General features: G+C 33.6%; 3 protein-coding genes and 3 long non-coding RNA genes across 7 annotated transcripts in view; 5 read left to right on the top strand and 1 right to left on the bottom strand.

The window, feature by feature from the left end:
- LOC124457347 (deleted in malignant brain tumors 1 protein-like) overlaps positions 1-572 on the top strand; it is a gene marked incomplete at its 3' end in the record, with an annotated part of 30440 nt that extends 29868 nt beyond the window's left edge. The window contains exon 6 of the mRNA XM_047007615.1: positions 286-572. Within this exon, the coding sequence (XP_046863571.1) occupies positions 286-572 (287 nt within the window). The remainder of the gene's footprint in view (positions 1-285) is intronic.
- Positions 573-3100: 2528 nt separating this feature from the next.
- On the top strand, positions 3101-3632 carry LOC124457615. The gene is made up of 2 exons (XR_006952688.1): positions 3101-3281; positions 3505-3632. It is a non-coding gene; the product is annotated as an uncharacterized LOC124457615 (long non-coding RNA).
- A 954-nt stretch (positions 3633-4586) lies between these two features.
- LOC124457614 lies at positions 4587-9486 on the top strand. The gene is made up of 2 exons (XR_006952687.1): positions 4587-4622; positions 9186-9486. It is a non-coding gene; the product is annotated as an uncharacterized LOC124457614 (long non-coding RNA).
- Positions 9487-13712: 4226 nt separating this feature from the next.
- On the bottom strand, positions 13713-14978 carry LOC124457610. 2 transcript variants are annotated; one of them, XM_047007834.1, is made up of 5 exons: positions 14885-14978; positions 14558-14640; positions 14286-14405; positions 13958-14080; positions 13713-13807 (listed from the first exon to the last, which is right to left on the bottom strand). In XM_047007834.1, the coding sequence occupies exons 1-4, from the start codon at positions 14970-14972 to the stop codon at positions 14060-14062; spliced, it is 312 nt and encodes a 103-aa protein (XP_046863790.1). In that variant the 5' UTR covers positions 14973-14978; the 3' UTR covers positions 13713-13807; positions 13958-14059. The 2 variants fall into 2 exon arrangements, 1 of the variants encoding a protein (XP_046863790.1); XR_006952684.1 differs by lacking the exons at positions 14286-14405; positions 14885-14978 and having other exon boundaries at positions 14558-14866.
- Positions 14979-15611: 633 nt separating this feature from the next.
- LOC124457607 lies at positions 15612-16283 on the top strand. Its single transcript, XM_047007829.1, has 2 exons — positions 15612-15983; positions 16120-16283. Exons 1-2 carry the CDS (start codon positions 15696-15698, stop codon positions 16279-16281), a joined length of 450 nt encoding a protein of 149 aa, XP_046863785.1. The 5' UTR covers positions 15612-15695; the 3' UTR covers positions 16282-16283.
- A 5451-nt stretch (positions 16284-21734) lies between these two features.
- LOC124457617 lies at positions 21735-22391 on the top strand. The gene is made up of 3 exons (XR_006952690.1): positions 21735-21905; positions 22032-22187; positions 22291-22391. It is a non-coding gene; the product is annotated as an uncharacterized LOC124457617 (long non-coding RNA).
- Positions 22392-23974: the final 1583 nt, after the last annotated feature.

Below are 23974 nucleotides of genomic sequence, written 5' to 3'. Positions count from 1 at the left end.
ATAAGATATTTATATTACAAAAGAAATGAGGACTGATCTAAATAAAAATTATTTAGACTCATGAAAGTCAAATAGTGTCTACTTGTCTAAAACGTTTTGATATTGTACTCATGTAAGTTTTTTATCAATTTTTGTTACTAATTTAATTCATTAATTTCGCCTAAGAAGATTTTACAATGGCATCTAACATATTAGGATACTTTATATGTATACATGTAACTTAGAATATTTCGGAGTTGAGACTTCTATGTTTTGCATTATCTCTTGATTTTCTTTTTTTATCAGTTATCAACTCTGTTAGACTTCGGGGACCAGAAAGTTCTATTGGCAAAGGTCGTGTAGAAGTATTTTACAATGGAGAATGGGGAACAATTTGTGATGATGGCTGGGATATAAACGATGCTAAAGTTGTTTGTCGACAACTTGGTTATGACTATTATTTCAGGGCTTTACTAGGAGGTAATGTTCCACATGGCAGTGGAAGAATATGGTTAGACGACGTTCAATGTGTAGGAAATGAAAATAATATTTCGAGTTGTTCACATAGAGGATGGGGATTGCATAATTGTAGACATTATAAGATGCTGGTGTACAATGTTCAGGTTTGTATGTACATTATTTACATTTTATACAAAGATGATAAACTGAATTATTTGAGGGATCTTCAATGATTAATTGAAACATTTAATATGATTTTATAATACTGAAATAGATATTGACAAATGCCTTAAGTATAAACACAGCTTCGGACGTAAATTAACCAAATAAACACAACTCGTTCCACGAGTACATAATTAAACATAACCAATTTTATGATTGCCCAGAGAAAGATTCGACAATACCAGAGAAAATGGGCAGTCCATTGGCCAACTTTTCCTTGGAGGAATATGATAATCCTTAAATTATCAGTTTTGTTACGATTGTTTACATTCATTATAGCTATTTAAAGCTGTATGCTGTAGCTTATGATGCTCCATTAAAATTTTTTTGCACATTAATAAGGAGCATCTCCAAATTTACACTGCAGTGTAATTTTATGTCTTGTAATGGCGTGCTGTCTATCTTAAGAATTCATTTTAAATTCGTTTTAACTGACCGTTAAGATTTAGCTAAAGCCATACCTAGAGAGCACCAGAAACATATTTCTCAATAATTAAAAGACAGTTATTTTAAAATGCGATAAAGATTCCACGTTTTAAACGAAGAGTATGAGTGAACTATTTACTCTTTATTTTTGCCTGTATCAACAAGTTATGGGGTAGTTTTGCCATATTGCAATAAAATGAAATGATTGAATGGGAAACCAATGGGAAAGTTCGCAAGTTAACGGGCTAAGAACTTATTTATATTACATCAAGTAATGAGGACTGGTCTAAATAAAAACTTTTTTCGACTCATGAAAGTCAAATAGTGTGTCTGATGGTCCAAAACGTTTTGATATTGTACTTATGTAAGTTTTTTTATCAAATTTTGTTAATAATTTAAATCATTAATTTCGCACAAGAATATTTTACAATGGCACCCAACATAACAGGATACTTTATATATAAACATGTAACTTAGAATATTTTGGAGTGAAGACTTATATGTTTTGCAATATCTCTTTATTTTCTTTTTTTATCAGTTATCAACTCTGTCAGACTTCGGGGACCAGAAAGTTCTATTGGCAGAGGTCGTGTGGATGTATTTTACAATGGAGAATGGGGAACAATTTGTGATGATGGCTGGGATTTAAACGATGCTAAAGTTGTTTGTCGACAACTTGGTTATGACTATGCTGGCAGGGCTTTACTAGGAGGTAATGTTCCACATGGCAGTGGAAGAATATGGTTAGACGAAGTTCGTTGTGTAGGAAATGAAAATAATATTTCGAGTTGTTCACATAGTGGATGGGGATCACATAATTGTACACATGATGAAGATGCTGGTATACAATGTTCAGGTTTGTTTCTACATTATTTACATTTATTTACAAAGATAATAAACTGAATTATTTGAAGGATCCTCAATGATTAATCGAAACATTTAATATGATTTTCAAATACTGAAACAATATTGACAAATTCCTTAAGTATAAACACAGCTTCGGACGTAAATTAACCATATAAACACAACTCGTTCCACGAGGACATAATTAAACATAACCTATTTTATGATTGCCCATAGAAAGATTCGATAATACTCGAGAAAAGGGCAGTCCATTGACCAAATTTTCCGTGGAGGAATGTAATAATCCTTAAATTATCTGTTTTTTACGATTGTTTACATTCATTATAGCTTTTTAAAGCTGTAGGCTGTAGCTTATAAAGCTCCATAAAAATTTTTTTTGCATATTTAACAGAAGCATCTCCAAATTAGCATTGAGTGTAATTTTATGTCTTTTAATGTCGTGCTGTCTATCTTAAGAATTCATTTTAATTTGTTTTAACTGACCGTTAAGGTTCAGCTAAAGCCATGCCTAGAGAGCACCAGAAACGTATTTCTGAATAATTAAAAAGACAGTTATTTTAAAATACGATATAGTTTTCCACGTTGTAAGCGAAGAGTCTATGTGAACAATTTACTTTTTATTTTTTTGCTTCTTTCAAAAAGTTATGGGGTAGTGTTGCCATATGGCAATATAATCAAATGATTGAATGGAAAACTAATGGGAACATTCGCAAGTTAAAGTGTTAATATGATATTTATATTACAAAAAGAAATGAGGACTGATCTAAATAAAAAATTATTTGGACTCATGAAAGTCAAATAGTGTCTACTTGTCTAAAACGTTTTGATATTGTACTCATGTAAGTTTTTTTATCAATTTTTGTTACTAATTTAAGTCATTAATTTCGCCCAAGAAGATTTTACAATGGCATCTAACATATTAGGATACTTTATATGTATACATGTAACTTAGAATATTTCGGAGTTGAGACTTCTATGTTTTGCATTATCTCTTGATTTTCTTTTTTTATCAGTTATCAACTCTGTTAGACTTCGGGGACCAGAAAGTTCTATTGGCAGAGGTCGTGTAGAAGTATTTTACAATGGAGAATGGGGAACAATTTGTGATGATGGCTGGGATATAAACGATGCTAAAGTTGTTTGTCGACAACTTGGTTATGACTATTATTTCAGGGCTTTACTAGGAGGTAATGTTCCACATGGCAGTGGAAGAATATGGTTAGACGACGTTCATTGTGTAGGAAACGAAAATAATATTTCGAGTTGTTCACATAGAGGATGGGGATTGCATTATTGTAGACATGATGAAGATGCTGGTGTACAATGTTCAGGTTTGTATGTACATAATTTACATTTTTATACAAAGATGATAAACTGAATTATTTGAGGGATCTTCAATGATTAATTGAAACATTTAATATGATTTTATAATACTGAAATAGATATTGACAAATGCCTTAAGTATAAACACAGCTTCGGACGTAAATTAACCAAATAAACACAACTCGTTCCACGAGTACATAATTAAACATAACCAATTTTATGATTGCCCAGAGAAAGATTCGACAATACCAGAGAAAATGGGCAGTCCATTGGCCAACTTTTCCTTGGAGGAATATGATAATCCTTAAATTATCAGTTTTGTTACGATTGTTTACATTCATTATAGCTATTTAAAGCTGTATGCTGTAGCTTATGATGCTCCATTAAAATTTTTGCACATTAATAAGGAGCATCTCCAAATTTACACTGCAGTGTAATTTTATGTCTTGTAATGGCGTGCTGTCTATCTTAAGAATTCATTTTAAATTCGTTTTAACTGACCGTTAAGATTTAGCTAAAGCCATACCTAGAGAGCACCAGAAACATATTTCTCAATAATTAAAAGACAGTTATTTTAAAAATGCGATAAAGATTCCCGCGTTTTAAACGAAGAGTATGAGTGAACTATTTACTCTTTATTTTTTGCCTGTATCAACAAGTTATGGGGTAGTTTTGCCATATTGCAATAAAATGAAATGATTGAATGGGAAACCAATTGGGAAAGTTCGCAATTTAACGGGTTAAGAACTTATTTATATTACATAAAGAAATGAGGACAGGTCTAAATAAAAACTTTTTTCGACTCATGAAAGTCAAACAGTGTGTCTAATGGTCCAAAACGTTTTGATATTGTACTTATGTAAGTTTTTTAATCAAATTTTTGTTTCTAATTTAAATGATTAATTTCGCCAAGAATATTTTACAATGGCACCCAACATAACAGGATATTTTATATATAAACATGTAACTTAGAATATTTTGGAGTAAGACTTGTATGTTTTGCAATATCTCTTTATTTTCTTTTTTATCAGTTTTCAACTCTGTTAGACTTCGTGGACCAGAAAGTTCTATTGGCAGAGGTCGTGTGGATGTATTTTACAATGGAGAATGGGGAACAATTTGTGATGATGGCTGGGATTTAAACGATGCTAAAGTTGTTTGTCGACAACTTGGTTATGACTATGCTGGCAGGGCTTTACTAGGAGGTAATGTTCCACACGGCAGTGGAAGAATATGGCTAGACGAAGTTCGTTGTGTAGGAAATGAAAATAATATTTTGAGTTGTTCACATAGTGGATGGGGATCACATAATTGTATACATGATGAAGATGCTGGTATAGAATGTTCAGGTTTGTTTCTACATTATTTACATTTATTTACAAAGATAATAAACTGAATTATTTGAAGGATCCTCAATGATTAATCGAAACATTTAATATGATTTTCAAATACTGAAACAATATTGACAAATTCCTTAAGTATAAACACAGCTTCGGACGTAAATTAACCATATAAACACAACTCGTTCCACGAGGACATAATTAAACATAACCTATTTTATGATTGCCCATAGAAAGATTCGATAATACTCGAGAAAAAGGGCAGTCCATTGACCAAATTTTCCGTGGAGGAATGTAATAATCCTTAAATTATCTGTTTTTTTACGATTGTTTACATTCATTATAGCTTTTTAAAGCTGTAGGCTGTAGCTTATAAAGGTCCATTAAAATTTTTTTTGCATATTTAACAGAAGCATCTCCAAATTAACACTGAGTGTAATTTTATGTCTTTTAATGTCGTGCTGTCTATCTTAAGAATTCATTTTAATTTGTTTTAACTGACCGTTAAGGTTCAGCTAAAGCCATGCCTAGAGAGCACCAGAAACGTATTTCTGAATAATTAAAAAGACAGTTATTTTAAAAATACGATATAGTTTTCCACGTTGTAAGCGAAGAGTCTATGTGAACAATTTACTTTTTATTTTTCTGCTTGTTTCAACAAGTTATGAGGCAGTGTTGCCATATGGCAATAAAATCAAATGATTGAATGGAAAACTAATGGGAACATTCGCAAGTTAAAGTGTTAATAAGATATTTATATTACAAAAAGAAATGAGGACTGATCTAAATAAAATTCATTTAGACTCATGAAAGTCAAATAGTGTCTACTTGTCTAAAACGTTTTGATATTGTACTCATGTAAGTTTTTTATCAATTTTTCATTACTAGTGTAATTCATTAATTTCGCCTAAGAAGATTTTACAATGGCATCTAACATATTAGGATACTTTATATGTATACATGTAACTTAGAATATTTCGGAGTTAAGACTTCTATGTTTTGCATTATCTCTTGATTTTCTTTTTTTATCAGTTATCAACTCTGTTAGACTTCGGGGACCAGAAAGTTCTATTGGCAGAGGTCGTGTAGAAGTATTTTACAATGGAGAATGGGGAACAATTTGTGATGATGGCTGGGATATAAACGATGCTAAAGTTGTGTGTCGACAACTTGGTTATGACTATTATTTCAGGGCTTTACTAGGAGGTGATGTTCCTTATGGCAGTGGAAGAATATGGTTAGACGACGTTCAATGTGCAGGAAATGAAAGTAATATTTCGAGTTGTTCACATAAAGAATGGGGATTGCATAATTGTAGACATCATGAAGATGCTGGTGTACAATGTTCAGGTTTGTATGTACATTATTAACATTTTTATACAAAGATGATAAACTGAATTATTTGAGGGATCTTCAATGATTATCTGAAACATTTAACATAATTTTATAATACTAAAATAGAAATTGACAAATGCCTTAAGTATAAACACAGCTTCGGACGTAAATTAACCAAATAAACACAACTCGTTCCACGAGCACATAATTGAACATAACCAATTTTATGATTGCCCAGAGAAAGATTCGACATAACCAGAGAAAATGGGCAGTCCATTGGCCAACTTTTCCTAGGAGGAATATGATAATCCTTAAATTATCAGTTTTGTCACGATTGTTTACATTCATTATAGCTATTTAAAGCTGTATGCTGTAGCTTATGATGCTCCATTAAAATTTTTTTGCACATTAATAAGGAGCATCTCCAAATTTACACTTCAGTGTAAATTTATGTCTTGTAATGGCGTGCTGTCTATCTTAAGAATTCGTTTTTAAATTCGTTTTTAACTGACCGTTAAGATTTAGCTAAAGCCATACCTAGAGAGCACCAGAAACACATTTCTCAATAATTAAAAAGACAGTTATTTTAAAAAACACTTGAAAAAAACGACAGTAATTTAAAAAATGCGATAAAGATTCCCACGTTTTAAAGGAAGAGTATGAGTGAACTATTTACTCTTTATTTTTTGCCTGTATCAACAAGTTATGGGGTAGTTTTGCCATATTGCAATAAAATGAAATGATTGAATAGGAAACCAATGGGGAAAGTTCACAAGTTAACCGGTTAAGAACTTATGCACAGGGGTTAAACTAGCACCTTTTTAATGTGGGGAGGGGGGGGGATGAAATTGCCTGCAAGGACACAACAAGCCCTGCAGATCATATAGATTAGTACTTATTCAACAATGAAATATTGTGATGATTGAACAGATTTTCGCTATATATTTTTATAATACATATTGTATTCTTGTGACAGAACGCACTTTAGCGTATTATTAAATCTTTAATGTCATTTTTTGCATCCTTACAGTTGCCCAATTTTTTAAAATAACATTTAAGTCAACATTCTCCGTAAGGTCTTTTTCACATGCAAGAATGATTAAGTCATTTAATCGCGTATCAATCTTTGTGCATCTGAAGCAGTTTTTGACAATCATATACTTGCTGAAACACCTTTCATCTTTTGCAACGGACATTGGAGCGGTCAGCAATAGTTGATACGCCTTGCACACCATTGGAAAGACGTTTTTGTGATTGAAAGCAAATAACGCAACGTCTTGAAGGGATTTGGGTTCTGATTTAAGTTGTGACGACACAATATTATTGAAAACTTCCAACTCAGACAGCAGTATTTCTGCATCAACATCTTATACCGCCGGTGGAAAAAGACTACACTTTTCATGAACTGATTCATCCATCGGCCTTTCTAGTGGCAGCTGTACGCTCTCTCCAAAAGGTTTTATCTGGTCGATGCAAACTTTAATGATATTGGTATACTCGGTAATAAGTGAGTCTAGAACCAAGTACATTTCTTTTGGTACAAATCTTTAAAGGTCTTTCTGTTGTTATTTCGGAATGCTCACCAATTCGTTTGGGTGACTTTCTTGATCGATGATGACGAGTGTATTCTGCCATTACGTCTATTCCTACTTTGGTAACGAATGCAACCATTGCCTCTATCTCTGAGTCTAATCCGTTATCGTCACTTCAAATTTGTTTAAGGTTTTTTACTGTAGCATCAATCAGGTTAAGTGTATATATTATATTTAGCTCCTCCTCCTGCTGTTGTTTGATTAGGGATTGGTTTTGTCATTATGATTTGCATGAAAATAAGAGCAAAAAGAACGTCAAAACTAAGAAATTTCTTTTTTATTCCATCGCCTTTAGATTTTACTTTTGATTCTACTTCTCGAGCATTAATAACTTTCGCAATAGCATTCGGTATTACCTCACAACTTCTTCAGAGAGCATCAATGGACTCAAAATTGTAAACCGATCTTGTCTTTGACAAGTTTCGAAACTTTAAATTGTTTTCAACATCTTTGCAACTTTTTTCTACAATTTTATTTCTTTTTGTGCTTATGCTAAAGAGCACATATACGTAATCTAGAGCGCCATACGTTGATGTACTTATTGAGCTATAATTGCAACAATGCTCGTTGAATGTATTAGACCGATGTCTCTGGCAAGGGATGTAAGGCACTTGTCGTTTTAAAATTTCTTGCAACACTTTTTGAGCACCATTTAGTTATCCAGATATTGATGTTGCGAAATCGTATGTTTGAAATGCAAGCATATCTATATCGATTTCATTTTCTATTAAAGATTTAATGACACCTTTAGCCGCTCCAGCATCGGTTTTATCAAGGCTCTCTTTCATTTCAAGCCGTCTCTCGCATGGGATGCTCATCTGTTTGACATATTTACAGCGACGATAAGCATGTCTTGATTCAAAGTATTAGGTGTAGTGTCTGCAGACACAGAAAATACACCGGCTGACTTAATTCAGCACAAATTTCATCCCTCACAGATTGAGCCAGCAAATGATGCATCTCATTTTGTGCCTCTGACCTTGTATATGTTGTACTATATGGCCTTAGGCGCTGATCTTCCAGCCACAGCTTGAGAACAGGAGAATGTATTGGAAAAAGAATTACAATCTGAATGAATTTTCCGTTCTTGTCATTGCCGCCTCCTCTGGATGCCAACGACTGCTTGCCTGAGTGCGAGCCACATCAAGAAGAATCAACATAATTTCTTTGTGCTTTTCTTCCTCTGCTTTCTCTTGCATCAATACTTCCTTCATTTTCGCATTCATCATTACATCAATACAGCCATATGTTATTGAGAAACGAGCAAAATCAGCTAGAGTAGCTTGTTGGGACTTGCTACTGAAGTGTTTATGAAGTTTTCATTTTTAACGATTCCTTCATAAACACTTCAGGAAGAAAGATTATATTTTGTTCTTTTACTTTTCATTGCAAAAAATGACGTGCTTCATCTTTCTATTGCTACCAAGGAAAAATAATATGATTATGCCAATGGATGAAACGTTTTGATTTAATCATGGTAAGACTTGGCAAACACAAGTAGTATTTAAGGACAAAATTTAAAACTGGCCAAAATTTGCAAAATTTTTTTCCGTTCAGATCATGGATAGGGTTTTCCTATATTCCTTGTTATAGACTGAAAGCAGGAACGCGCTTTCTAAGAGTTAAATTTCATGAAATTTTATAGGCAATAAGGAAAGATCCTAGTGATGGGGAATCATGTCAAAGAAATACACTAAAAACCTAATTCTAATCGAAGATCGTAAAAAGTGTCGTGGAAAATTTGAAAGCTTATGTAGAAAATGCTGTGTGTTTGACATTTTTATCCATTGTTGAAATGTATCTGTAATACAAAACTACGTGTAAACAAATTGTAATCAACCATATTATCATATAAAGTAAATGTACATATTATCATAATCTATAAAAAAAAGTAAAATGATGAAGTTTAATTTCTGCTAAGAATAAAATGTTATTGACAAATCAAATGATTTACTGAATTACATTATCTTTGACAATTGACAAATCGAGCCGTAAGATTTTCTTTTGAAGTTACATAAAGTTATTGCGTGGATTCCGCAAGACAATGCCGGCAATTGCTACCTACCATGCCACTTGTACTGCCCACCAACCAGAGATGACCGCGATTGCATGAAAATAAAATTAATAAAATCAGTTTTTGATGTGTTTCCAAAGGAGAGGCAAACCTCGACTAGCTTTGTAATTAAAAGAAATCTTAAAATCAATCTATGGTAAATCTTGACATTTAGTTTTTCCGTTGGAACTTGTTAATCCTGTAGATTGACTTACCAATAAATTGATGCATTGTAGGAATCAGAAATGTTTGGAATATGATATCGAAATAAAAATTAAGAATCATTTTGTCTCACTCAAAATGGATGACGATTTTAGAAAATGACGTCAGATATTGCATTCATGAATTATTATGTTTCCAATCATTTATGATTTATCAAACATCAAGCACAACATAGAGTACCATTTCTTCAATTGCAATGTTTATGATTGTACAATGAATGCAAATTATAAATTAGTAGTGAAAACATTTAATTTTTGAACTTTTTTAGTACAGACTACAGCTAAAATAAAGTGTTTATCTTTCTCATGACATATATCAGTGAAGAATCATAACCAGATGAGTACGGTATCTCTCAGAAAGTTTTGGTAATTCAGAAAATATACTGTTATGTAACGTTAAAGTATCGTTAACTTGACATCATTTCATATTATAAAATAAACACAACGAAGCACGTGCGCTGATGGGTTTAGACCTGTGTTTGCATGAGTTTGCGAAAACGATCTAAGCTCAACCAATCAAATCAATCAATCAATCAAAGAGAATTTGCAAATTAATCATGACTACACGTTAAAAGAATATTATAACGGTTTTTTGTTTCGCATTATTGTTATTTTTTTAAAAAAATTAAAGATGTTTTTCGTGTTTACTGGCTTTTGCAAGTGTGTCTGGGGTAAAAATTCTTGAGCATGTGCAACCCTAGACATTCGGTCTCGGGCTTGCACTGATCTGCTCTCGAGTTCTCCCAAAGGTATCCTCGGATTGCATAAGCCTGTGCAAACACATGCAGTAAACATCTTTTATTTATTAATTTGTGTATGAATTACTTCATTTGTAAATAACATCCTTGCTTTATTAGAGTAAATATTTACGAAATGCTAAAACGTCATTGATTTTCACATGGAGTGCTACTTGTAATACAAAACCTTGATAATTTTTTGAAGCCGTGATTTTACCCCAGAAATGCGAGATTTTACACCAGACACGCTTGTGAAGTCAATCAATTATTACTCCGAGCGAGAGTCTCGAAACACTTAAACACGCGTGTCTGGGGTAAAATCTCGCCTATCTGGTGTAAGATTTGGGCTTTTCGCTTCAATTATTAGCTTTAGGTAGCGCTCCATGTATTTTAGTTCTATGTGTTATAACGACTACCATTGGTAACCTGGCAAACATGTAGCTGAGTAGTAACAAACTAGCGTCAACGACGGTGTGTTACACACATAGCTACCTAACTTCCTGGAAGTGGTATCTTGCCTATATTGAGTTAGATGGTATATGCCTGAACACAGGCTAAAAAAAAGTTAAATAAAACAAAGTGCAAAATTTGTTTCGCCGTAATATTTTTGATGAACGTACTAAAACTACATTAAGTTACATGATAAGTTGCGTCGATTTGTAATAACTCTTTTTCTATCTTTTTTCGTTCTCTCTTACATTGAGGAAGAGCACTTACAAGTATGTTTGCTTCTTTTTGTGAGGTTTTGTTGATGATAAAAATTTCGTACAAGTTTAAAATGGGATCTTAGAAATTTTCAAAAAAAACAATAAATAAATGTTTTTGTAATCAAATATTCTCTACCTCATTTTTCAAAATACCATACCCTAATATTTAAGTTACCTGAGATAAAAGCATTAAAATGTCAAATATTTCAACGTGACACGTAGGATATGCAAAGAAGAGAATTTTTATTGCGTGTAATTTACTCTGAAATACATCACAGAAAATTTTTTTTTGTTTTTGTTTTATGTCTTATGAAATCAAATCATTTTGATCTTTTTGCAACAAGTACCGAGACATGTATTATTTGAAAACATTGAAGCATCATTACCACCTGGATCTACATTTTTATATGTCTTAACATTAAGAAAAGATTTCTTCAAGTTAATGCCTCTTCTCAACCTCTATTGAATACTTATCATCAAGATTAACTTGGAAAAGAACAGGAAAATAATCAAGTGAATGTAATGTATTAAAATCAGATTCGTCTAATTTTTTGAGCTGATTTGTGAAGGTCTTATCGGATTATTTCGTAATTTTGTATTGTGTCAATGTTTTCATTTCATAGCAGTTTGTTTTGGCCTTTTGAGTTCTAGCCCAGATTTAGTTGTGAAATGGGACAATTAACAACCGTGGGTTATGTAGCTAAATATTCTTTTGTTCGAATATATGATGTCAAGAAATGCTTATTGAATTTCTTGGTGAAATTGCAACCAAAGGAAAACTAAAATTTATCAAAAGTGATAATTTAGGAGAATTTGCAGGATATGAGTTCAAATTTCTTTTAAGTAATAGTCTAATCATGCAAGACACAAATGATGTTTTCGTGTTTGCACTGGCTTATGCAAACCTTAGAGACGTTTTGTGTGAACTTTCGAATTCTCGATCAGCTCACAAGCTCTAACTTCCAAAGGTCTCCTCGGGTATGGCATAAGCCTGTGCAAATACATTAAACAACTTTTCTTTCTTAACAAAGGCCACGTCATTGTTTATAATATTCTTAGGTTGTTGATTTAAAATATGTTATCTGTTTTTTTTTTATTAAATACAATGGCATACATATAAAAAAATTGGCACGCAATTCATACATGTTGGTAGCCTGCAATTATTTAGCTACTGAATGAAGTAGATTTAATCAACATAGTCAAAATAAAATTATATATGTAATATTATTTTACGTCAAACTTTTTCAAGATTTGAAAATGCCATTTAGTTTTATGATCAAGTAATTTTCTAACCCTAGAATCCAATGTTCTACACAGTAAAAATAGATTGGTCAAAATGACAAAAAAATTGGTCATTTGAATGCACCTGAGAAGAATAATTTTATAGGTCAAAACAACCAATTCCTAAATTGGTCAAAATACCAAAACAAAATGGTTAAATTTACCAATTTATTTGACCAATTTTATTTGGTTGTTTTTACCATTAAATAAGCATTTTTTTCAGGTGCATATCCATGACCATTTGAGCAATATAGAGGATCTTTTTAACTAAGCTAAAGAAAATCAATCACACAATTATAAATAGCACATTTTTTGCAAACACAGAATACTTAAAATCTCTACGACATGCCTTTAATTAACACTACAAAAGTTTTCTACTTCATAGAAGAAATAAAATGATCCACAAAAGTTGGCAATTGAGCCTTACAATTGCATTTTGAATTTAAAAGCAAATGTTCGAAAAGAATAAATACATTTTTGCAATGTCCATTAATGCCTTTAGGATACTCAGCATTAAAAGTATAAAAAGAACTAAGTAAAATAATAACTGCATTGTCAATATTTTCCGTTTTCAGCTTTCCACAGTCATCCCCACAGCCACCAACATTATTGAATGAATGTTTCTTATTGTTCCTGTTGATAGGAGTCTAGGAGACGAACTTTTGTTAATGATCTCTAGAACTTCCACCAAGCTTTTACCCTTCAACAGAGATCAAATTATTTATCAACTTTTTCACACATTTATGCAGAAAATATTATTTGTGACAATATCAACTCTTACATCAACAATGTCCCAAAATAGCTTTTTGTTCATATCTCGATGGGTGCATTGGTCATCTAACACATAAGGCAAACATGCCATTATACACCAGTTCTTGACCTCTAAAATAATCAACATAGCATAGAATGAATATATTACCATTATCAGAGCAATGTGTTTTCTTTCATGAGCAGTTGGTGATTCAGTATGTGCCAAAATTGAAGAAGTTAATTGCCTGTTTAATGCATTTTTTTCATTTGAATTTAGTTCCTGCCTTTTTAATGCCTCCTCCATTGCTGGTTCCCACTACACACAAACAGCATGGTTTAATATGATATGGCAATTCTTATTAACATATTTTAAACTTGTATTGTGTAAAAAACTAAGTTTTAATGCTACTTACTCTTGTCAGCAAACAAAACTTGGACAACCAATTGGAACTGTTCACATTAGCTGTCAAGGGACTCCTTGGAACATTGTCCTTGAGATGTCTCTCTGGTTGAATGTTCTTAAAAAATAGTAAAATTCAACCTTAACATACAACATAAAGAAGTAAAGAAATAACGCAGCAAAATATTTATGAACTACATACATTGTATATTTATGAACTAGCATTAGAACAAATATTGTATACAAATAATGGCTTCAGCCTTCATACCTCATCATTTTGATGATCAGCTGAAGTACTAAGAACAATGTCTTCATTTACATCCAAGTTGATGGTTCTTATGTGGCTTGAATAGATGTGGGAGTGCACTGTTCAAGCTGATTCTGACAAGCCCTGTTAATAGAGGATTGAATCATAAATTCTACTTATAGTGACTCTTCTTCAAACATAATACAGCATAACTAAAGCATAGATGAACAAAACAATATATAGTAAGCAGACAAAATGCTTTTAAGCTATTTCATGCAAAATGGGAGCAATGGTTCATCTGGATCTACACAGTTACAAGACAAACAAGTCAAGCTGGGTTGCTTGATACCTCATCATGATTTTCTTGATGATCAGCTGAATTACTCGGAATGTCTGGATTCACATCCTTGTTGATGGTTCTGATGTTGTTGGAAGTGACACAAGAGTGAGTTGTTGAAGCTGATGACCACTGTTAATACATGAAGCCTGAAATTTTACTTCTGGTGATTTTATAACGACACAATCAAAGCACATGGCAGTAAAAAATATAATCAACAAACCAATAACAAACCAAGTATTTTGAACCTTTTTATGTAGAAAACCTGTAAGGCTTCAATTTACCTTTTGAGTAACGTCATTCCAAATACACGTAAACTTCTTGTGAAGTTTTATTCGAGGAATCATCTGATAAATATCATGTGGTTCTAAATTGAAAATATCCACGCCGTCGACTTGATTAGATTTAAAAATATAAGAAGCAAAACGTCAATGAAATTACGTTATTGCTGTTGGTATTCTCTAAAAGCGCTCGACCAAATCTGCCTGCTAGCAAAACGTAAACAAGGCAAGTCATCTATAAATCTAATTTTGAATTATTTTCTACACTAGATTTATGCACGAGACAACAACCCTCACACATGCGACCTACATTTCAGGGTGAGACAATACCCTCAAAATCTTCGACAATTTCATCCAATTTGTTGTTTTTCAAAAAAAGAATAACGTCAGCGACAGATGATTGTTTGTTGATTTCCATTTTGCCCACAATACAAGAGTTTAAACGCTTAAATACACTTCAACAAAGCACAAGAAATTTAGAAACACGCCACGCGACTACATACATCGGCAACAGGAAGTCAGGCACGTGCCGCTTTGCGTAATGGGATGTCAAGTGGACAAATCGACCAATCGCCGCAAGTTCGCAACTAATTGGACAAAGAAATGCACTTAATGACACTTAATATTGATCTGATTTTACTCATTCATTGCTCTAACAAACGGTAACGGAGTTGTCACTTGACTAGTGACGCAAGAATATTCGTAAAAATTCAATTAATTATGCCACGATTGTGTTGTCAGGTATGTGCAACGTTTTTTTTCAACGTCTGTCGCTGGAATGTTGCGTCATTTGGTCGCTGTTCATGAACGCGATGCCAGATTGCATATTCTCTGCGAAGTGCCGGAATGTAATTCAACCTTCGCTAAGGTAAGCTTTTGATTCTTGATACGACACTGATTTGTTTGTTATTTGTTAAAAATATTTACTTATTCAGTGCGTTCACGGTTTTGTTGTTTAGGTTAACTCTTACAAAAGTCATCTTAGAAGAAAGCACGCCAATGTTGACTTAAACTCACGTCATCTATGTTGCGTTGAATCAGCGAGTAGCACTCACAACATTTTTGTCCTGATGAGGATAGCCTTGAAATCTTAATTGATGAATTCAACAGGGAAAATGAACTTGATGACTCTGTTCAAGCAATGGAACACAAAAATGCTCAATTTCTTCTAAAAACAAAAGAAATCAATCTGCTCACACAAAAATGTGTGGATAACATTGTAGAAGATTCCACTGAACTTGTCCAAGGAACAGTCAAAGCAATTAAACACGGTTTGCAAAATTGCTTAGAGAAAGCTGGATTAAATTATAATGATGTGCCAGGTCTTGATGAATTATTTGATGAAGGACATGCTATCTCAAATCCACTCAAACATATTTCCACAAAGTATAAACAGAATGCTTATTTTGAGGAGCATTTTGGCTTAGTTGTAAGTTTTATTTCTATGTTTTTTGACTGTTTTTAGAATGTTTAGAGTTTTTGGATAAAGTTTTTTAAGATTTTTAACAGATTTGAGCCAGCTGCTCTTTAGTGCTTGTTATGCATAATCATTATTTTAATTGTAGCAACTCAGACGAATTAAACTTGGACACAGAGTTGTGAAAAGACTTTCAAGGACTGTGTACAAAGAGGTTATTAAAGATGATGAAATCATTTACATACCACTGCTTAAATCCTTGGAAAAAATGCTCAATGTAAAAGAGTACTTGAACAGGTCAGATTGTTAATAGCATGGTTGTGTTTTTTTTTTGTTGGCAAGTTTATCAAACTATGACAACTACATCTTTGCAAGTACCCATATCAATAACAGGGTTTCAAAATATTAATACATGTTCTATGTATAGCCATAAAAGGAACTTTATGTGTGTTTTACTGTGTTAGTTTCCATGAAAGCAAAAACAATGATGACATGCGTTTATTAAAGCACATTTCCAAAAATATATTCCAATTATTTCATGAAAATATGAAAATAGCCTGATTTTAATTTGAAATGTCTGATGGTAGGAAGGCACCCATCCTACCACCAGACATTTCCATTGCTGGTTAATAATAAATTTAATTTATTAATAAATTTAATATTTTCATTCTTCGATTTCAATTTCAGCTAAACCCTGGTCATCTTCCGCAACATAAACATGATGATGTAATTGAGGATGTTTGCGATGGCCAGTATTTCAAAACCCATCCTCTGTTTTCCAATGACTCAACTGCTTTACAAATCATGCTTTACTATGATGAGTTGGAAATTGCAAATGCCCTTGGTAGTAAAACTGGAAAGCATAAGTTAGGTAATAGTTTAATGACATCATAGTCACTAAATCAGTCACTCAAATGTAAAAAATTGTATGAGCAATGAAAGGCTATAAGAAGCTCTTATTACATCATATGCCATTATTTCTGTATGACAGGAGTTGTTTACTACACAACTGGAAATATTGATCCTCAATATCGATCCCAGTGTGATAACATTCACCTACTCCTTATGGCAACAGTTCCAATTATCAAAAAATATGGCATTGACATTCTCTTTGAGCCTTTCATGAATGACCTTGAATACCTTGAACAAGTAAGGATCCTATTTATTGTTTTTTAGCTTATTACCTGTTATTGATAATTGTGCAGAAAAAGTAGTTTGATAAAAATTGCTTAAAATTAACTGCCACACTTCTTTTTTGAGGATGGTGGTCACCAGTTCATTGTTAAAGGTGAACCTATGTCATTTTCTGGGACTATTGTGTTGGTTTCTGGAGACAATCTTGGATCACAACTCATGGGTGGATTTAAAGAAGGTCCAGGTGCACATTTGAAATGCCGGGGCAATGCATGGGGACCATTGAACAAATAAAGCAAAAGGTATGTATATTTATGATACTACATTATTAACCTGTTTCAACATAGATCAAATGTTTTATTATGGTTTTTTAGCAGACCAGGAACATGCACTTTAAAGTAAGTCTTACAGTTTTTAGAAAAACATTTTACACTTCGAACTTGTGCTGGTCATGACCGCCAATGTAAACTGATTGAAGAAAACCCAGAACTGAGTAAAGCATCCGGGCTTTGCAGGAGATCAATTCTTCGCAACTCTAGGTATTTTCATGTAGCAGATCGCATGCCAGGTGATGCAATGCATGATATACTAGAAGGAGTACTTCAGTATGTATGTAAAGAATTGCTGAAGGACTTCATATTTAAAGAAAAAATTTTAACAGTGGAGCAACTTAATGAAAGAATTAACTCTTTTGATTATGGATATTTTAATGATGAAAACAAGCCATCACCAATCACCCAGACAACTTTGAGGAGTGAAAACAATAGTTTAAAGCAAAAGGTAGGGTGTAGTGATTGTCACGAGCATTAATACCACCACCCTTGATTTAAATGATTGGTTTTTCTTTTTATAGCAAGACAAATGTGATGCCTTGGAAATTTCCTTCCTTTAGCTCTCGACAGTGCCATTCCTCAGGATGATGAAAAGTGGATGCATTTTCTGTTGCTCCTTAAAATTGTTGACATTGTTTTTTCACCAATCACAAACACTGATGAACTTGCTATCCTGGAAGGATACCTGAAGGAATTTTTGTGGAAATTCACCCAGCTTTATCCTGGGCTTTCAGTTATACCTAAGATGCATTACTTGGTTCATTACCCAGCTCATATTTACAGGTATGATTTTGCTGGTTTGTATCTTAGTTTATAAATAAAAATATGGTATGTAACTCAAAATGCATGTAAAAATTACATCATTGGTTTCCCTCTAGCTAACATGAGTCCTTGATTTTTCAGATTTGGACCAATGATTTGAGCTGGTGCATGCGATATGAAGCAAAACACAGTTACTTTAAAAGATTGGCTTCATACCTTGGAAACTTCACTAATGTTGCACTTAGCCTTGCTGAACGACATCAAACCAGAAGTTGCTATCTAAGAAATCAACCCATTCCAAAAAAGCCTAAAATTGGTAGGATTTTTTTGAATAGATTGATTTTAATTCTAAAAACAAAGAGGTCAATTTTAGTAACCTCTCTAGTAAGATAATAAATTGATGTTTGTTTGTTTCTCTTTAGATTCTGCAAAAGAAATTATTGCTAAGGATAGTGAACATTATTATTTGCTCAAAGAGAAGGAACCTAACTTAAGTGACATTAGTATTTTGTCAAGGTAAAGTACACATAGTGATTATTTTTATTACAGAAGATGGTGACTATTGCGAGAAAAAATTGCTAGTACTTTATAAAATGAAACCATGGCTGTAATCTGACTCTTAGACAATTTTAGATCCAACCCAGATCCTGTAGGTTTTGCACCCATTATGCGCTTAATTTGCGTCTTAGTAAGCATAAGCTTGTCAGGGCCGTCAAGTGCTTTTTGGTAAGTCGTATAGTCACTCCGGTTCCTTCTCTGACTGCCTTTGCCAGGTTATTTTTCTGAGCCGTTGAAAGTGTAACGCCGTGAACTGTGTAGTTATTACGTCCACCACCTTTAGCAGCTGCACCACCTTTCCTAACTACACCACTACCAGCAACTGTTTTTGCGTGCTGCCGGTGATAGCACCTGATATACCTGCTAGGCCTAGAGACGGTAACAATTTTGGTATGAGTTTAGTGACCGTAGGTTGAGTTTTCCAATAAGATTTTCAATAAAGCTACCGCCTTCTATACATCTTGACCCAGGAAGATAAATACCAGCGCCTTTAAATTCCTGAGTGATTACTCGCTCCATGGCGGGTCTTAGAGCTTCAACAAATATTGCGTTATTAATGTCCAACATTTTTGTGTACATGCAAAACAATTTGCGTATATAAACAGTCGAAAATTTTTGTTTTTTTAATATTATGAGTTATTTTTAAATAATAACATATCATATCTGACTAACAGTCTAAACGATTATGTCCATTTTACCGTTTATCCCATTAAGTCGAATAAATCGTTCGCTAAGCACCAAGCAAAACATGTTATACGCATTGCTGCCACCAGCATTAATCGCGCTACGGAAAGCTTGGTTCAAGGTCGAACGAATTGTAATGTTTGCGTCTTTTTTTTCAAAACATCGGCATGATGACTTACATCGAAATGGTAAATAGGAAACAGGCTTGCAGAGTCTCCTAAGCTTACTTGAGAGCCTGTATCTGGATCGCTGTACTTCATTGCAGCGTCTTGAAACGTCATGTAGGCTCTGCTGTAATTGCTGTTAGCAGCTGTGTAATTAACATCAAGCTCTTTTTCAGGATACTTTTGAGTGTTATTGATCTCAACATAAATTCGACTTGAATTAGCATGGTCAAAGACATGTATAGTTTGTTCTTGATTGTTAAAGCGTTCAGCGTCTTGGAAAGCCACAAAGATGTGAGTTGGTAGCTCTTCACTACTGTTTGTTGTCAGAGGCCGCGGAACCGGGGGGGCATTGGGGGCAAGTGCCCCCCCACTTTTTGCAACCGGGAAAAATGTGCCCTTTTTCTGGAATGAAAGTGCCCTTTTTCATGGTAGAGAAATGCCCTTGTTTTAGGTAAAATTGGACTGAAGAAGTTTTTCTTAGATACAAGTAGCCCCGAGAGTAGAACAAAGTCTGTCGGCATCATGCAAAATCAGCTATAGCTTAGTTTTTGATCTTGATTACCCAGATGGATCAAAAATCGCGTTTGTCGATTGGGGTTGTCTTCGCAGGGCTCCGCCCAGTAACTTAACCAATGAGAAGTCGCAATTTATGATCCACATGAGACTATAAATTCTACGGCAACGCATTGCTCCTGTCGTATTGTCTTTCAGGCCATTGGTCCTACAAAACTGTTGACAATTCATAATCATAATAATTGAAAATTTTGCGGTTTGAATCACTTCTAATCAAAATCATCATGCCTAGAGTTGCTAGGCGAAAACGAGAAAAGGAAAAAGAGCTTGTAGAAACAGCTAAAAGGATGCGAAAACTGACGAGTTTTTTTAGTAGTGCTCCAGCAGAGAACGTTGTTGACCAAAACATCGACTCTAGGTCTAACTTGACACTGCCGTCAGCTACAGAAACTCCATCAACGAGTTTATCTCCTCATTCCCACGAATCTGACTCTACATCGTCTTCAGAGATACTAGTCGCGCCGCCGACCGAACCAGTTCACACACCTTTTCAAAACCTAACGTATGCATCTTTGCCAAGTTCCACGACTACCGCCCTATTGGTAGGACCTATGCAAATTGAGTCAACGGAATGTTTGCTAGGACTCGATTGTAAGCGTTTGTGCTGTACAGGCCGACAGCCTTACCATCCTACCCTAGAAGAAATAAAGCACACGTCTAGAAAGCAAACCAGTACAGTAGGATCGTCGAATGTACGAACTTGTCCGTCTTCTATATTTTTGAAATATACATGGGTCACATACTGCATGACAAAAGGCACCATTGCCTGTTACTTCTGTAAAAGAGCGATGCGTCAAGACCTTGTTACTTTCAGTCATAATGGTGAAAAGGCTTTTCTCCTAGGACAATTCAGCGACGTTTAATAGCTAAGGACTTTGTTTTCAAAAACGAACGTAGGGTTAGATTTTTTAGGAAATTTGAAACTTAATCATGATTCATGAAACAATGCATATCTGTAATATACTAAAACAGTAAGCTGCAAACTCACATGCCCTTTTCGGTCAGTGCCCCCCCACTTTTAAGATACTTCCGCGGCCCCTGTTTGTTGTTACAAACCACGATCCAATGGTCTGATTAAGGCCAAATCGTTTTTGGTTATACGATTTTGCTCGAAATACAGCACGCGTGTGTATCCAGCGACCAACTTGCTTTCTATCATAGTCTGCGTTTCGATTGAAGGCCTGATGTAAGGAACCCAAAGCGAAAGATGAATATGCGAAAGGCATATTTTAAGATCAAACTCAAACTTTTAATGCGTTATTTAAATCTCCACCTTCCTACATACACGAAGAATATTTGCCGAAAGCGAAATATATCTTTCACTTTTTCGATAACATGTTCAGGTAAATGTGATTTTTGACATTCCTGTTAGGAGAGAACTCTCTCTTTGATTGAAGTGTGAAATGTAAACGACATTAATATCTTTATGCAAAATGTGTGACCTAAATATACGTCTTCTTATAAAGTATTCGTTTTTGTCAATGTTAATTCTTTGCTTTATTTTAGACGTGAACATTTTCTGTTAATGCGATCGAGAAACATAGTACAAATGTTGGTGGTTTTAATTCACCATGATAGAGGACTTATATAAATAAAGAAATTGATCATTGACCACGATGAAAACGTATTTGGCTTTTGTTCACCATTCCCTTGAGGCTGAGCTATTTACGAATTAATATTCTACTTCGTCTGAACTGCTTTATAACTGAGGAAATATTAAGATGGTAAGTGTCTTTTTCCTCCTTCATCGTTTTTGACAGTAATTTTACAAGACGTATGTATATTGTGAGTCCACCAGGCCGTTTACAAGGCAAGCTATGAATGGGAAATGACAAGATTTTGTTCTTTAGCGACGTTTCAATCTCCAGTGTCTCCAAGTCAAATGGAGTTTATTGGCCTTTGGCTGTTTTAAAACGTTTTCCTGAACATTTTTCTTACTTAGATCACGATTCTTGTCTCGACAATTGATTGAAAGACAAGTCACTTTTAACCAACGATTTATGAAGGTAAGATTTTTACAGCAACAAAATAAACTTTTGAGAAAGTTATGTTTATCTCAGGTGTTTAAATTAACTATTGTAACTTTACACAATTTTATTTTCTCTAGAGATGATTAAAATTACCCCATTATCAAACGCCGAAGTCTCGGCATTTTTTAATGTGAAAATCTTGTGTAATAAAAAGGTGGGATTTATCTTTATCAAAAAAAACAAATTTTAAAAATCCTAATTTTCTTACTGCAGTCAATGTTTTCAATTTCATGCCGTGTGCGACATGCACAGTTGTAAGAAATGGCCAATCTTCTTTCTGTGCTTGCCGTCGTCGACATAAGACTGCGGATGTTTGTCAGATAGCCTGAAAATTAGCTATATACGATTTTTAATATCGTCCATTCTTTTACTTCTGAAAGAAGTTTAACTGCTTTCAGTTTGTTGGTCCAAATGTCTAAAATCAAATGAAAAAAGTAGTTAAGTATTTTTTGTGAAACGGCAATCCTTGCACATTATAATGTTTTTGTCTGACTTTAGTCTTTACGTCTACTTTTTTGTCTACCTTTTCGTTTCCATAAGTATTCGTCTTTTTGTCAATCTTTTGTGTATCTTCTTGTATATCTTTTTGCCTTTATTTGTGTTACCTTTTTGTCTATGCTTTTCTCCACCTTTGGGCTTACCTTTTTGTCTATGTTTTCTATACCTTTGCGTCTCTCTTTTGTTATATATTCGCTTCATAATATGAAGAGTTATATCACAGAAAGAAAAAAGTCTCACAGGAAACCCACAGGTTTCTATTATGAGCTCTTTTGTTATTCCTAATATATTTAACGACTTGGCTAATGTGATACAATCCTTTAGTTAGGTGATGAGAACTTACAATATAAAGGAAGTTTATAAATACCTTGGCACAGAAATAGACAGTCTTAATACAAGTAGTTCCTGAAGATCGCCCTATGGCGTTAAACACAAAGTAGCGACAGCAAAAACTGGTCAATATAATAACTATAAAATGAATTGATTTTTCAATACTGAAGTGTAACTAACAATGCTAAAAATTGCCTTTTATACGTTCTTGTTCAAGTATACATGGTTTTAGTTTATCTTTGTTGTTTTAGTATTTTGTCAAAGTGTTTCCTCGATGTGGTTATGTATAAATATAATATTGTTATATATTTTAACGACTTAGCTAAAGCCTTAATAAATGCTGCGTCGTCTATGTTCAAAATAGTGCGCGAAAATGATAAAAAATTAATTAATCAAAATACCATACATACTTAAAAAGTGGCATCAAATTCCTTTGGCACAAAAGTTCTACTTTTTGTAACTTCAACTTGTTTTATATGTCAAATGTAATATTCGAAGCCATTCATAAAAATAATGCATGTAGGGAATTCTTTTAATATTTAATAAACCTTGAGGTAAGAGTTTAATCTTTTCCTATGCCAAGAGATGAATTCAATTATGTCTTCATTGCGATGTTGTTATCTTTACAATAGTTCAGAAATATTTTATGATTAGGATAGAGATGACACAAAAAAAACCACTAACATCACACTTCAAGTCAACTATTGTTTTGATCGACGAAAATTGAAGTTAACGACGAAAGATAAAACAAATCAATGTTTATAATGTTTATTAAAGCGTAATATATTTGAGATATAGAAACAAATTTAATGCTAATTAAGAGTTTCAAAATCTAGTACAACTTGATTAACAGCGTGTAAAACAGTGCTCTATGCTTATATTTCTTCCAAATGCTTCACAGTGTAGTTAAACACCTCGATCGATTTCAGCGTATT

This window comes from Xenia sp. Carnegie-2017, unplaced genomic scaffold (genome assembly GCF_021976095.1).
Source record: "Xenia sp. Carnegie-2017 unplaced genomic scaffold, XeniaSp_v1 HiC_scaffold_6, whole genome shotgun sequence".
NCBI lineage: Eukaryota > Metazoa > Cnidaria > Anthozoa > Malacalcyonacea > Xeniidae > Xenia > Xenia sp. Carnegie-2017.
The sequence above is the reverse complement of the archived record's forward strand: the minus strand, read 5'-3'. Positions and strand labels throughout refer to the sequence as shown.

Excerpts from the sequence above, each read along its gene's own strand:
- LOC124457610 (XM_047007834.1), bottom strand. The coding sequence starts at position 14,972 with ATGGAAATCAACAAACAATCATCTGTCGCTGACGTTATTCTTTTTTTG. Across the intron at positions 14,641-14,884 it reads AATTGTCGAAGATTTTGAGG|AACCACATGATATTTATCAG; the intron begins GTATTGTCTCAC and ends TTTTCAATTTAG. Across the intron at positions 14,081-14,285 it reads ATCAAGAAAATCATGATGAG|GGCTTGTCAGAATCAGCTTG; the intron begins GTATCAAGCAAC and ends CTCTATTAACAG.
- LOC124457607 (XM_047007829.1), top strand. The coding sequence starts at position 15,696 with ATGGAACACAAAAATGCTCAATTTCTTCTAAAAACAAAAGAAATCAAT. Across the intron at positions 15,984-16,119 it reads AGGAGCATTTTGGCTTAGTT|CAACTCAGACGAATTAAACT; the intron begins GTAAGTTTTATT and ends TTTTAATTGTAG.